The sequence below is a fragment of the Cupressus sempervirens genome, chromosome 10 (assembly GCF_028749045.1).
Source record: "Cupressus sempervirens isolate cs-2001-9-10 chromosome 10, ASM2874904v1, whole genome shotgun sequence".
In the NCBI taxonomy this organism is placed as follows: Eukaryota; Viridiplantae; Streptophyta; class Pinopsida; order Cupressales; family Cupressaceae; genus Cupressus; species Cupressus sempervirens.
Window position 1 is genome coordinate 912,108,864 of NC_143127.1, and position 14,204 is coordinate 912,123,067.

A 14,204-nucleotide genomic window follows, 5' to 3' on the forward strand; every position below is an offset into this window, starting at 1 on the left:
TAGGGAAAGTAGAATTCTTAAGTTATAACTTATTTCTTACTTAGCAACAACAATTAACTATCTAGAGCTAATAATTCCAATAAGTAATTCAACATGCTGTAATAATTTAGCATGTTGAAAATAAACTGCTTGCCAACTACAGAATACTATTATTAGCACACTGAACATTGAAGGAATATGACAGTTAGCCTGAATCTGACAGCATTCAAATGTGAAAACCTCCAACAGAACCTCAAAAGTAGAAGAACATCTCGTGTCTAGCCACAGTTTCAAAACCAAAGGCTGTAACTGCTATGTGCACTTCTGCAATTTTTCCAGGAAGGAGAAGACGGTAGACAACAGAGGACAGAAATTTTGATCCATCATGTTCCTTGTAAGAAGAGCAAAAAGTGTGTTATACATCCTAACACAGCCCAATGACTTTTGTAGATTGAAAAATCAAAAATAAGCCTAGGCAGCAACTGCAGAGATCCTATGCAAATCTCAACAGAAAATCATGGTGACCCAACCCATTCTTAGAATCTCTCCCCAAAGCGAACCAGTACCGAACCAGTCCCTGCATTATGGTCTACTGCATACTCTGCTCTTACCAAACCTAATTTGACACCAGCACCATATGAAGCACCATGCCCAGCTCGTCGAAAGAACTCTGTTGGGTTTCCTTTCACATCTTTTGAGCTACCCAAGTCTGTCCCATATTCAGCAAATGCATATGCATGTGTCTTTCTTACTGGCAACCGAAGTTCTGCTGCAAGCTGAAATCTCACAAAAATAAAACATGAAAGAAAATTATTGTCTTTAATAATATCACTTTTGGTTTGATATAGTAAATGATAAAAACAGCATCTGACCTCAAGAATATTTCTACATGCTCCGAGTTCTCCCATGTTATAACCCCTTACAGAATAGGGGCCACCTAATGTAAAAGCATCATAACTAGGAAGGTCCCCAACACAGCCTCCATAACGCCCATGAAAAACCATCACTGGAGGTGGACCTCCTCCATTTTGTGCTTTTTTAAGTTGGATGAAGCGGGTCATACTCATTTGGTGCCGATTGAAAAATGGGAATTTGCTACCAATTCCTAAACCTTGGTCCAACTAGAGAAAAATAAAATTAATGCTCAGCAATTAGCATGGTTTACCATAAAAACGGAAATGAAAATAAACAAAGGAGCAGACGATATAGCAGAAGATAAAGAAAACTGAAAAACAGTATGTCAGGTAGCCTTGTATACTTGTAAGCAAATACCAAACAGCAAACATTAAACCTCAACAAAAGATACCTGGAAAACATCCCTAACACCGACAGGAGTTCCATTAACAAATACAGTGTTGTCCCGTGTAATATTTGCTTGCAGAAAGGCCATGCGATCAATACCAGTACCACTCAATGTTGTTGGAGGTCCATCCATGGTCAGTGCCCCACTTGGCAAAGCACGAGCTCCACTGGTGCATATAGTACTAGTTTCATCACGGGTTGTGATTTCTTCAATCACTACTCCATAGGTGAGTTTACTTTGACGACTAAAGTTCTGCAGATATGATCAGTTTTAATACATTAATAGTTGCAGAAACATTCCATGACGCTGAAATCACTATTTGATAGACACAAATATTTAAAAATAAAACCAATTTGAAGTTCTTTTTTTTTGGCTATTAATATACAAGTTTTTCTTCTTGAAATGAAAACTACAAGAAACATTGCCAGAACAAGAAGCTGCACAAGAATACTTCATTCTACCTCTGAGATATTTGCTTTGAAGCCTGCTCGATCAACCCAAATTGCTGGAACTTCTTCAAGACCCGGTCCCCCAGTAAATACAGGACTCAGTTTACGACTATTAAAACAGTTGGCGCGAAAAGTGCGATTCCGGGCATATCTACCTAGACCATCCATATAAGGATGGACATATTCCATTTTAAAGCCCAGGTCATCCTGCACCACAAAATCCCAAATCACATAATATAGGCATTTTGTAAACATGACTTCTGCTAATTACATTAAACACAAGTAATAGATCTTACTACTATTTTTGCAACTTCCAATTAATTACTGTGGTATGCATGCATCTAAATGAAAAGTAACATTATTTTGATGAGAAAGAGTTGTAGGATAAGCAACTGAAGCTTCTTGCCATCCAATACTTTGATGTGTTCATACAATAGGAAAAAAAATAGAATATCAAATGTCACAACCATCACCACTTAGTACAAATAATGTGTTGAGACCAGAACCATTGAATGTAAAACATGTTACAATAAATGCTGCATTCAGTTTTATAAAAATGAATCTCATTAGACTCAATACCAAAGCACAAGATTACAGAATAGGACCATAATGGAAACTAATAAGCTACATCTTACACCATGACAGCATTAATCTCTCTGATGGTGCCTTATTAGATAGATCCTACAGCACCAAGTAGCCAATCACTGACAACATAATTTGCATGGTTAACTCTGTTAAGACTATTTTATGATTGGTATCAAATCAAATCATACTGTCATGTTTGCATATTTTAAATTCGACATTAAAATTAATGGATACGTGAAATATTATGCAGATATACATAAGCGTCTGTTTGAATATTTACATGAACAGATTGAATGCACCAGAAATCTGCTATAAGATGTTTATATAGATGCTCAGGAGGTGCTTTTGTTCATACATATTTGCTCAAAGGTTTCCTATTCAATATCTTGTAAAGTTTGGACTTGACGACACATGTCAATCATATCCACGTCATCAAAAATACAGAAACAAAAAAGTATGTGACGAAAAGGGAGTGGAATAATTTTAATATTAAGTTGTATCAAATTTGTATCTCATGCCGGCACTATGTCCTACCAGAAGTCTATATCTTCGATGAAAAATACTATCAGGAGACTTGAGTCTAAACTTATTATCTATGCCAGACAGCAGAACTTCAGTAATACAGGAGCATCTTGGGTCTTTGGGCAATCTTGCGTCAACCAAAAATATTTCTTGTTTTCTCTACCAGTTTGCTATTCGCAAAGTAGCTGTTGCTGCTTTAGTTTTCATGTTTTGCGCAGTTGTCATCATATTGAGGACCTATCCTAGATCCTTTTCCTAAGTGTGCAAGTTCTTATGTTCTATATTTCTTGAGTTATGTGTCTTCTTTGTGGTCCTTGTTTCCTTCTGTTTTCATCTAGAGAAGCATGGTATTCCGATTAGTGCAATTTCCGTTGATTACGTGGGTTCTTGCGCAATTAGGAGCCGACACCTAACATACTTGTGGACTTATCTTTAAGTACACATGGTTTCATATTGTCCTTTACATGGATTTTGGTTTACTATTCCAAGTTTGGACCTATATTGTAATTAAATGCTTGACTAGCCGACTTGTGGCCTAGCTAGCTATAAAAGAAGCTTGGATGGTTGTAGGAAAGGACAAGAATCAAAATCATATAAAAGATAGAACAAGATTAAAAGATTAGAAGATAGAGGATGTGAGCTGAGGCTCTGAGATTGTAATTTCATTTGTATAAGGTGGCAACCTGGAAAGCCTTGCAATTGGGCATGTTGTGGTTTCTTTTATGTGAAGTGAAATAATTACACCTACAGAATATGTTGCATCTAGCCTTGTGTTCTCTGTGGTTTCATTGGATTATGTGTAGCTTTTGTGTGCATCTCTGAGCAGGGTGGTATTGGAAGGTTTAAGTCGAGTTTGTTCCACATGTTATCCCAGTTTTTGAATTCTTGTATAGCCCTGCGTCAAGTGGTATCAAAGAAAGTTCTTTCTTGAGGCTTGGATTGTAGAGAACCTTGTTGAATTTTCTTGTAGGGTGGCAGATCTGAAATCTGACCTATAACTTGCAGAAGGTTACGATCTTGCAAGAACTATTGTCAAGATGGTTCATGGTAGAGAAAATGTTAATAATGTTATTATGGACATATTGAGGCAAATTGCGGCAAGACTTGAAGTTGTAGAGACGGCTCAAAGAAAACATGAAAACATCTTGAAAATGTTAGTGATGATGAAGAGGCAGCATTCAATTCTAACCCTAAACCTAAGGTTGTACAAGATAAGGAAAGGCTTCTAAGAGTTTTGTCTAGGGCGAATGCTAGACCTGTTGTTGAAGTTGCTTGCTATGATGGAAGACTTGAGACTAATGTTGTATTGGACTGGATAGTTGAGATGGATAAACACTTTGAGTATGAAGGTACTCTTGATAACAAGAAGGTTAAGATAGCAATCACAAAGTTGAAGGGCCATGCTTTGCTTTGGTGGGATCATTTACAAACTCAGAGACAAAAAAGGGGGCAAGAAAAGATCAAGACATGGATGAAGATGATTGGAAATATGAAAAAGAAGTTTCTCCCTGCAAATTACCAAGTTAACTTGTTGAGGAAAATGTAGAATTTGAAGCAAAAGGACATGAGTATGAAGGAATATATTGAAGAATTCTAAAGATTGGATATCAAATCTAGACATGTGGATGATGAAGTTGAGAAAGTGGCTAGATACCTGAATGGTTTAAGGACATCAATTCAAAATGAGATCGGCTATGTTAAGATGGACAACGTAGAAGAAGCATATCAATACGCTTTGAAGGTTGAAGAAAGATTGGCAAAGAGATATGATCAGAGACAGAGAGGAAGAGGTGGCAGATTTCAAAGAAATAGAGGTAGAACATATGGAGAAAGTAGCAAATCTGATAGCGCAATGCAAGATAAAGGAAAATCAGAATGGAAGGAAGAACCTTCTGGTAAAAGAGGTAATTATACTAGACGTAGCTATATTGGTTACACTAGGAATTAATAATGGCGGAAAAAAAGAGGAAAGATCTTGGTTTAAGGGTACTAGTTACAAATGTGGTGAAGGACAGAGAGCTTTCGAATGTACTAACTCTAGAAAGAAGATTGGAGGCACTTTGGCTTGTGAGGTAGTTGATGAAACACCTACTGAATCTAAAAATGGTGAGAACCTGATGTCGAGAAGGATCTTGTGGAGTGAAGAAATTGATGGAGAGCCTATTTTGAAAAGAAGTTTATTCAAAACCAAATGCAGGATAGCTGGAAAATGTTGCAAGGTAATCATTGATAGTGGAAATTCTGATAATTTGGCATCTGAGGAGCTGTTAACAAGTTGCAGTTGCAAAGATTAAGACATCCTAAACAGTATCATGTTGCTTGGATCCAAAAGGAGCATAAATTACTTGTAAGTGACCAATGCCTTGTTAAATTAAAAATTGGGAATTATCATGATGAAGTCTTGTGTGATATTATGCATTTGGATTGTTGTCATATTCTTTTGGGTAGACCTTGGCAGTATGATAGACAAGCTTTGCATGATGGTAGGTTGAATCACTCTACTATTTGGTTAGATGGAAAGCTACAAATATTGTTGTCTTTGGTAGAGAAACTTGAGGAGAATCATTGTACCACAATCAGAGTATGTTTGGTTGAAGGTAATCAATTTGCTAGAGATATGAAAGAATAGAATATTTGCTTTGCTTTGATTCCCAAAAAGACTAAGAAACAAGATGTGTTAGAGCATGCACCTAAGATTGAATCTTTGTTAGTGAAGTTTCAAGACATTATTTCTGATAATGTACATGATAGTTTACCACCTATGAGAAGCATATGTCGTTGTATGGATTTGATACTTGGAGCTAGTTTGCTTAATAAAGCACCACATAGATTGACACTTGATGAGAAGGCTGAATTGAATAAACAAGTGCAAAAATTGCTTGAGAAGGGTCTTATTAGAGAAAGTTTGAGTCCTTGTGTAGTACCCGTTGTGTTAGCACCTAAAAAGAATGGAGAACAGAGAATGTGCACTAATTCTAGAGCTATAAACAAGATAACAATGAAATATAGATTTCCTTTGCCTAGGATGGATGGCATAATGGATAATTTGAGTGGAGCAAGTTATTTTACCAAAATTGATTTGAAAAGTGGCTATCATCGTACTAGAATTAGAGGAGATGAATGGAAAACTGCTTTTAAGACTAATGAGGTTTTGTATGAGCGGTCGGTTATGCCTTTGGTCTAACTAATGAACCTAGTACTTCTATGAGGTTGATGAATCAGGTTTTGAAAAGATTCTTGAATAAATTTGTGATTGTATATCTGGATGACATTTTGATATTTAGTAAGAAGAACATCTTGAGCATGCCAGACAAGTATTGCAGAGATTGAAGTTGGGGATATTGCTAATTAACCTGAAGAAATGTTCATTCATGAAGGAATAATTTGTATATCTTGGTTTTGTCATTTCAGTTAATAGTTTGAAGATGGATTCTGAACAGGTGAAAGTTATTCTTGATTGGCCTACACCTGAGAATGTTGGCGAGGTAAGATCATTTCATGGATTGGCAAGTTTTTATAGGAAGTTCATCAAAAAATTCAGTTCTATTTTTAATGCTATGACTGAGACTATGAGAGGATATACAAAGGATTTCAAGTGGATGCATGGAGCAGAAAAAAGCTTTGAAATATTGAAAAAAAGGATTGTAGAATTGCCTACACTCGCTTTGCTTGATTTCAGTAAAAAATTTCAAGTAGAATGTGATGCTAGTGGAAGTGTCATTGGAGCTATTTTGAGTCAAGAAGGAAGACCTGTAGCTTTCTTTAGTGAGAAATTGAATAATGCTAAGAAAAAATATTCAATTTATGATCAAGAATCCTATGCTATTGTTCAAGCTTTGAAAAAAGTTTTTAGGAAGTCAAAATAAGTTGAATCAGAGACATATGAAGTGGGTTGAGTTTTTACGAAACTTTTCCTTTTCATTGACACATAAGGGTAGGAAAGTCAAACAAGGATGTTGATGCTTTGAGCAGAAGAAGGAACTTGCTGATAGAAATGAGAGTTAAGGTACTTGATTTTAATGATTTGAAATAGTTGTATGAAACTGATCCTGATTTTGTAGAACTGTAGAAATCTTGTAAAGAACAGATGATGAAAGATAAGTAGACTGATTATTTCATCCAGGAAGACGTGTTGTTTAAGGGAATTCAGTTGTGTATACCTAAAGGATCTATGAGAGACCACATCATGAAGGAGAAGCATAATGATCTCAAATAGTTACTTTTGGCCGCACATTTATAAGGATGTGCAGAAGATGGTAAGAAGAATATTTGTCAAATATCTAAAGGAACTAGTCAAAATTTGGGATGGTATTCACCATTACATGTACCTAATAAGCCTTGGGAAGATATCAGTATGGATTTTGTTCTTGGTTTGCCTTGAATTCAGAGAGGTAATGATTCTATTTAGGTAAATAGCAGATAGATTTTCAAAGATGGCTCATTTCATACCTTGTAAGAGGGCAATTGATAATATACATGTAGCTGAATTAGTATTTGAGTAAGCGGTAAGATTGCACAATTTGCCTAAAACTATTGTTTCAAATAGAGATGCTAAGTTTACTAGTTATTTTTGGAGGACACTTTACAAGAAGCTGAATACAGATTTAAAGTTTAGTTCTACATTTCATTCGCAAACAGATGAACAAACTGAAATTGTGAACAGAAGTTTAGGTAACTTGTTGAGATGTTTGGTTGGAGATAAGCCTACTAATTGGGATTTGATTTTGCACAAGCACAGTTCGCATACAATAATTATGTGAATAGGAGCACTAAGTAGACACCTTCTTGAGATTGTTATTGGAATAAATCCCAAGAGAACGACTAAATTGAGAAATTTGAACCTTGAGACAAAGAGAAGCGTTGAAGCTAAGAAATTTGCAGATTTCATGGAGACTTTGCGTGAGGAAGTAAAAATGAACTTGGAAGATAGTAATTAGGGATACAAACAAAGAACTGATAAGAGGAAGAGACATAAATGCATTCACTTGAAGTGGAAATGCATTCAAAAGTAGTTGCTAGAAGACATGGATATTTCACATATATTCAACATTGCAGATTGAGTATTTTGAATTAGATGATGAGTTGAAAAATAAATTAGGTTACCCTAAGAAGAAGACAAATAGCATTGAAAAGATTTTGAATAGCAGAATGAGTGAAAGCGCCAAAGGAACAGACTGCACGGAATACCTAGTCCAGTGGAGGGAAAAACCAATTGAAGATAGTTCATGGATTACACAAGTTGAATTGGATCTTTATGATTGAGGTCAAAATACCAATCATACCTAATGTGGACATCAGTTCTTTATTAACCCCAAGTGTCTGATGCAGAAGCATCTTGGGTCTTTGGGCAATCTGGCATCAACTAAAAATATTTCTTGTTTTCTGCACCAGTTTGTTGTTCACGAAGTAGCCATTGTTGCTTTTTTTTTCATGTTTTGCGCAATTGTCATCATGTCGATGACCTATCCTAGATCCTTGTCCTAAGTGGGCAAGTTCTTATGTTTTATATTTTTCAAGTTATGTATTGATCTTTGTGGTCCATGTTTCCTTCTATTTTCATCCAATGAAGCGTGTTATTCCGATTGGCGCAATTTCTGTTGACTACGTGGCATCTTACGTAGTTAGGAACCGACTACTAACTATTGATGTTAGTTTTCTACTACTACATAGCATATAGCAATTGAATACTTGATATAGAACACCAAAGACTCAACCCTCTCTTGAAAACTAAATACTCATGAAGAACATGAGAACACTCCAAGGTTCCTTACACTTGTGGATACTAACTCAATTATATTAATCTGATTTGTTGGTTAATCACATAGGCGGGCTTATGCTGTTCTTTCAAGGATGTCGAACTTTTGTTGTGATGGTGATGAAATCTAGCTTTGCAACGTATATTACTACCAAATAATGTTGATGGCGATGATGGAGGGTTTGCACGTCACCAATGCTCAGATTTTCTAACTTTCTTCTTGAATGAACTCCAACTACTAAACTACTTGTTGCTTTACTTCCACTCTATGAACGGAAAGATTAGCAAATGGACATGGATCAAATCTGATGAAAGCTTACCAGTGGCACTACCTTCATAGATGCAACGATTCAAGAGAAAAAGACTAGATTACCACGCAAGGCTTCCTAACAAGCCGCTAGGATGCTAGTGGCCTAGTTTATGGATCCCTATCAAACATCCACTAATATCACCATGCAACTATCCATCTATTCTTACTCTTGCTTAACAACTTTCTTGAAATAAAGTCTACTTTAACAACTTTAATGGAATTTAACTTTAACTATTGGAAGTAGAAACCATGCAATAACACCAAGTGTTCTTAATCACCATGCAAGACACAACAATGATAAGAGAAGCTATTTTGGTATTATCTATGCAACAATTTTCTTCAACCCTTTACAAATGATGGCAAATGCCCTTATATAGGGGCCAAAATTACAACCAACGGTAGAGATTAAGAGACAAAATCAATGATCCAGATCAGATCTCAGAAACCCTAACTAGGGTTCCCACCCCATCAGCCAATGAGAAGATGTCACCTCATCAAGGGACCAATGATAAAAAGGAAAAGTGGCAACCAATGAGAAGGCACCAAAATGGTAGCCAATCAAAATCAAACACCTATCCTACCTTAGAAGAAAGGAGAATTTGCCAATTGGGCTTACATCAAATGATCCTCTAATATAATTTTACCTTTTCTTTCATCTTCTTAGCTAAGGCAATGAACTTGGCTAGCTTGTCGTTGACTTCCTTCATGGGAGGGCAAGGCGTGTGCTTCATCTTGAGCTCAGCTGAATTCATCATGTTGCTCGCTACTTGCAATGTCTTCTCATGATCCTTCTCATATTCTTTCGCATATGCAATAAAGGCATTGAGCGAGGCAAGGGTACCCAAATGCTTCTTCCTGATGGCAACCTTCCCCAGCTCATCCAATCTCGATCCAAACTTTGTCTCATTGACATTCTCCTCTTTGATATCTTCAAAATCAAATACAACCCCAACATTGCTCATTATGGTTGAAATGGAAGTGTCAATGCCTAGGCGGTGTTGTGCAATCTCATTTCGTATCTCTTCAAGTATCCTCAATCTAATGGTCAAGGCAACATACCAAGACTCCACTGTACTCAGTCTTCCTTCATACACCAACTTGGTTCTTTCCAAATATCTCTCTGGGTGCCCAAGAACTGCATGTAGCCTGGGAATGGCTAAGTCCTTGATTGGAAGGAAATCCATCCACTCCCCTTCAAATGTTCTAAATTTGTCTCTAATAGACACCAATGACTTGAATGTCAAGATAAAAGAAGGCAAGAAATTTCGCTCATCTTGAATTATGTCACTGATCCAATCTTTGATTTTGCGCAATTGAGCCGATATCTCTTCTATGTTGCTCCCACTGTCTTGCGAAAGGGATGCCTGATGCAACTGTTGGATAGGCTGGCAATCTCTCCAATACTTGTTTTTGGCCTCCAACTTTACCATCCTCTTGTTTGCCTTCCTCAACCTTTCTCTAATTGAAACCATGCCTTCCTGGATCTCCACTCCATGTCATCCATGATTCTTCCCAAGTTATGCTCTAATATCTCATACTCCTAGGCTACAATCTCATCCATTGCCTTGCTAACCTTTGGTATAGTAATCTAAACTTTTCGAATACCCTCATCATCGCTCCTGATTACCTTTCCCACCATTTTAGCAATTGTTTCTATTTCTCAATATCTTCCTTTTCCACTAACCCTTGAATATCTTCACCTGTTCGGACAGTCACCACCTCACCTCTTGGCATAAGCACTTGCCTTAACCATAGTAGTGCAATGCATCTCCCCAAATCTGGATTTGGTTCGACTAGCAAAGCATCACCAACAACCTCAGGCACCTAGCTTACTTCCTCAGTATCAATTGGCCTATCTTCTTCACTAGTGACTGTCATATCATCTCCATGTTGGTTCTCCAAGAGAGGAGAGTACTCGATATTGTCACTATAACCACTTGATTCTGAATCAGAGGTCACCTCTACCGCGACCCTTTATCCACTTGTATTAACCTCTTGGCTCCTAGCCTCAATTATGCTCTCCCTTGACGGTGTTGCGTTCTGTCTCTTTGATGGAGGTTCCTGATGTTCTTTAATTTTCTGAACCTCCAAATATCTCTTCTTGCTCTTAACTGCTCTTTGTTGCTGGCTACTCCATCAAAACTATTCTGTCGGGTGGGTACCTTGGAAGTCTCTTGGGATAAACTATACTTCGTGCTACTCTGATATTTGTGAATTGCAAAAATTTGAAGAACCATCTCCCATAATTCTTAACTTTTGTTTTTGCTTCCGATGAGATCCTCCCAGCAGGTGTCCATTGTAATATTCTTACCGTCTTCATGGCAAAGGCATTATAAAACATCTTATAATCTTTGGTGTTGTGCAAATGAAGCTGTGGATAGCACTCATGCACTAAACATTGCCTCGACCCTTTGCCAATCACTCCCAAGGCCTTAAGTCCAGGAAGTTCACATAGTCTCGCAATCAGATAGAAAAAGTAGGACCCCATGTAGAATTGTTTTTGAATTTGTACTGTCCTTAGTTGCAACTCTAAATTTTCACTTATGATTCTAGCCCAATCAAATTTTCTCTTTCCATTTTCAATTTTATCAATAAAGTAGTACATCTAGTTCTCGAATTACATAATTTGAGCCACGCCCATGATTCGGCTGAGAATCACAATAAGGTCGCCATACTCTAATTTGAAATCCGACTTGGTGAGCTTTGACGATGATCGGACTCAAAATTGATTGTACCATTCCAAGCTTTTGAGCCTTTTTAAACGCATTTAATGCATGTGTACCTGGCTGTCCTCTTGAGGCCTAAGAGGTGTTAAATGTTTCTAGCACCTTGCATTCAGTATATCCACTTGTCCCATAAAGATAAATTGGCATTCCGAGTCATTCTGTGAAGTTCCGTTTTGAGCAATATCCAAATTTGCATTTTTGCATTAGTGTCAAAGAGCGATAGGAGGCCTTGTTTGCATCTGAATATCTCGTACCTAGTAATGTTTCATGACTCGCCTCTTTGGGAGTGTTTAATATCCATACTAGAGAACCTATATTTTAGATTTAGAGTCATTTCAATATGATTTGACTAAGTTTTGAATCCCTCAAAGTTGGTCATTTATTGTTGTTGTGCTGATGCAAATTGTTAAAAAATTTGGGAGGCCCTATTTGACTTGTTATAACTTTGACCAAGTTGACCGAAATGAGATAATTCCTTTTGCATTGCATTCTAGAGGTCAGAGACTTGTTATGTTTCAATTTTGAGCTTATGACGAATCCTTGATTAGTTTTCAAACGTGATTCCAAATGTAATTTTTTAAGTTTTATTGGTTTCAAAAGGTGCAGATTGGTTGGTACCCCTGTTCAGGATGTCATAACTCTGAGTCCATGATAAGTGAGATCGAATGGATTGTACCATTGCGTTCTACTCTGAAAATTCTTCAAGTGGGCTAGTTTACAAGTCACATCAAATCCGTCTGCACACTTTCTCAGGTCCATTCCTTTTGCAAAAAATATTTTTTTTCCATTGTTACGAGCTCTGCAAATCCAAGTAGCCAACTTTGACCGTTCGCCAAATTCACCAGTTATTCGTCATGAGCCCAAATCACATATTTATATTCCCCTCATGGCAATGAACTAATTCCCCAATTTTCATGACCCCAAGTGTCTATTTTGCCCTATTTTCGAAGCCAAATCCGAATGCATTTTATGATTTTTTGACATGTTTTCTTGTATGCAGTTCTGAAAAGGCAACATTGATAGTCAATATCTTTTGAATAAGAATTCATCATAAGGTGAGATTCGACACAGTAAGAGTATGCGGAACAAAGAATCAGTAGATTTAATTTCAAAGCTCGATCATGTGTTTTGGTCAATTTTTAAGGCCAATCAATGGACCCTTTGGCACGAAGTTAACAGTCAGCAAAAAGGAGTTGAAATGAGTTTTAATGGATGGTTCAGTGGTCAAATTGATTTCAGTTAGTACCAAGTGTTCATCAAACCAATTTGAGATATCAATTGTTTGAAAACGAAAAAAAATTAGCTGGACCCGCTCTAGGGCCTGACTGACTCCAAACCGGTGAGATGTTGAGTTCCAAGATGTTTTGAATGGAGATTATGATGGTTGCAACCATTATAACTTTTCAATGTACATATGCTATCGTTCGAGGTCAACTAGGCATATGAAGAATCTATATGCCATGAATTTGAGAGGTTTATCACCTATTCCAAATATTTGAAGGTGTTGGATTTCTCTGGAGAGAGATGTCCAAGAAATTTTATTGAGATGGCCCTTCATAATAAGCAAGTATATCCTTTGCCGCTTTGAGTAAGGAATTTTAACCCACATGCAAGAGATTTATGCAATGCCCCATGGAGATATACCTTAATAATGAGGCATAATCCAGCTTATCAGTGGTTCGATTAAAGTGTCAAAATACTTTAAGTGCACATGAACCCATTAGTCAAGCAACAAAATACTCAAGATTAAAACTTTGAACAATTTACCCAAATATAACTTTGTAGAGGACAATTATGATTGAGTGGTCACATTCGGATTTTCCTTATCTGATGTATACAAGTTAGGAAGCATTCTTATTTGTGAGAAGGAGCCTTCATACAGCAACACCCTTCATCTTAGGTTATGTTGCCCAAACGCCCCAGCTTTCCTCTTAACCGCGGCAAGTTCTATGGATGAGGATGGACGGCATGGTTTTGGAGTGAAGGGATGTGGACATTGATTTTCATAAGGAAGCAACTTATGTTTTGCTGGTACGACTGAAGAAAATAAGGCATCTCACGACAAGGGAATCACGTGGGAGGAAAGAGAAAGAGGCCCATGTAGCATATCCTATGGAGGCACTTATTCTTTGGAAAGTTGCAAACCATTAGCACAAATATCTTCAACTACATTGCACTCCACATTCCATATTCCGGCAAAGCAGATTCTTCAATAGTAGAATACATTATTTGATTTGACTTCATTAATTTTTATCATGGATTTTCATTGTTGTTATCCCTGTTTCGGGCGGCAATTCTAGATTGTTGTCTAACACAGAAGACAGAGAAGGCATGAAGGGGAGGCAACTACCAAAAGGGTCCATGCAAAGGAGTGGTTTCTTTATCGGTTGTTGTAGAATCCCTCAAAGCCACACACGTACAACAGAGCAAGGAATCTTTCATGAGATACTCAAATCTTAAATTGTAGCACCTAAGCGTGGACCTAAGTACTTTGATTCCCCAAAAGAGCAGGAGCCGCTATGCTATGATTATGGAGATTTTGGCCATATTTCAGCACATTGTATTCTAGAGTGGC

The 14,204-nt window shown here is 37.2% G+C and overlaps 1 protein-coding gene across 1 annotated transcript in view; it reads right to left on the bottom strand.

The window, feature by feature from the left end:
* Positions 1-14,204, bottom strand: part of LOC149536957 (protein TOC75-3, chloroplastic-like) — a 75,230-nt gene continuing 61,026 nt past the window's right edge. The window contains exons 5-8 of the mRNA XM_089806592.1: positions 1,744-1,938; positions 1,286-1,534; positions 852-1,100; positions 1-755 (exon numbers count right to left, since the gene is read on the bottom strand). Coding sequence (XP_089662718.1) covers positions 516-755; positions 852-1,100; positions 1,286-1,534; positions 1,744-1,938 — 933 coding nt within the window. The 3' untranslated portion in view covers positions 1-515. The remainder of the gene's footprint in view (positions 756-851; positions 1,101-1,285; positions 1,535-1,743; positions 1,939-14,204) is intronic.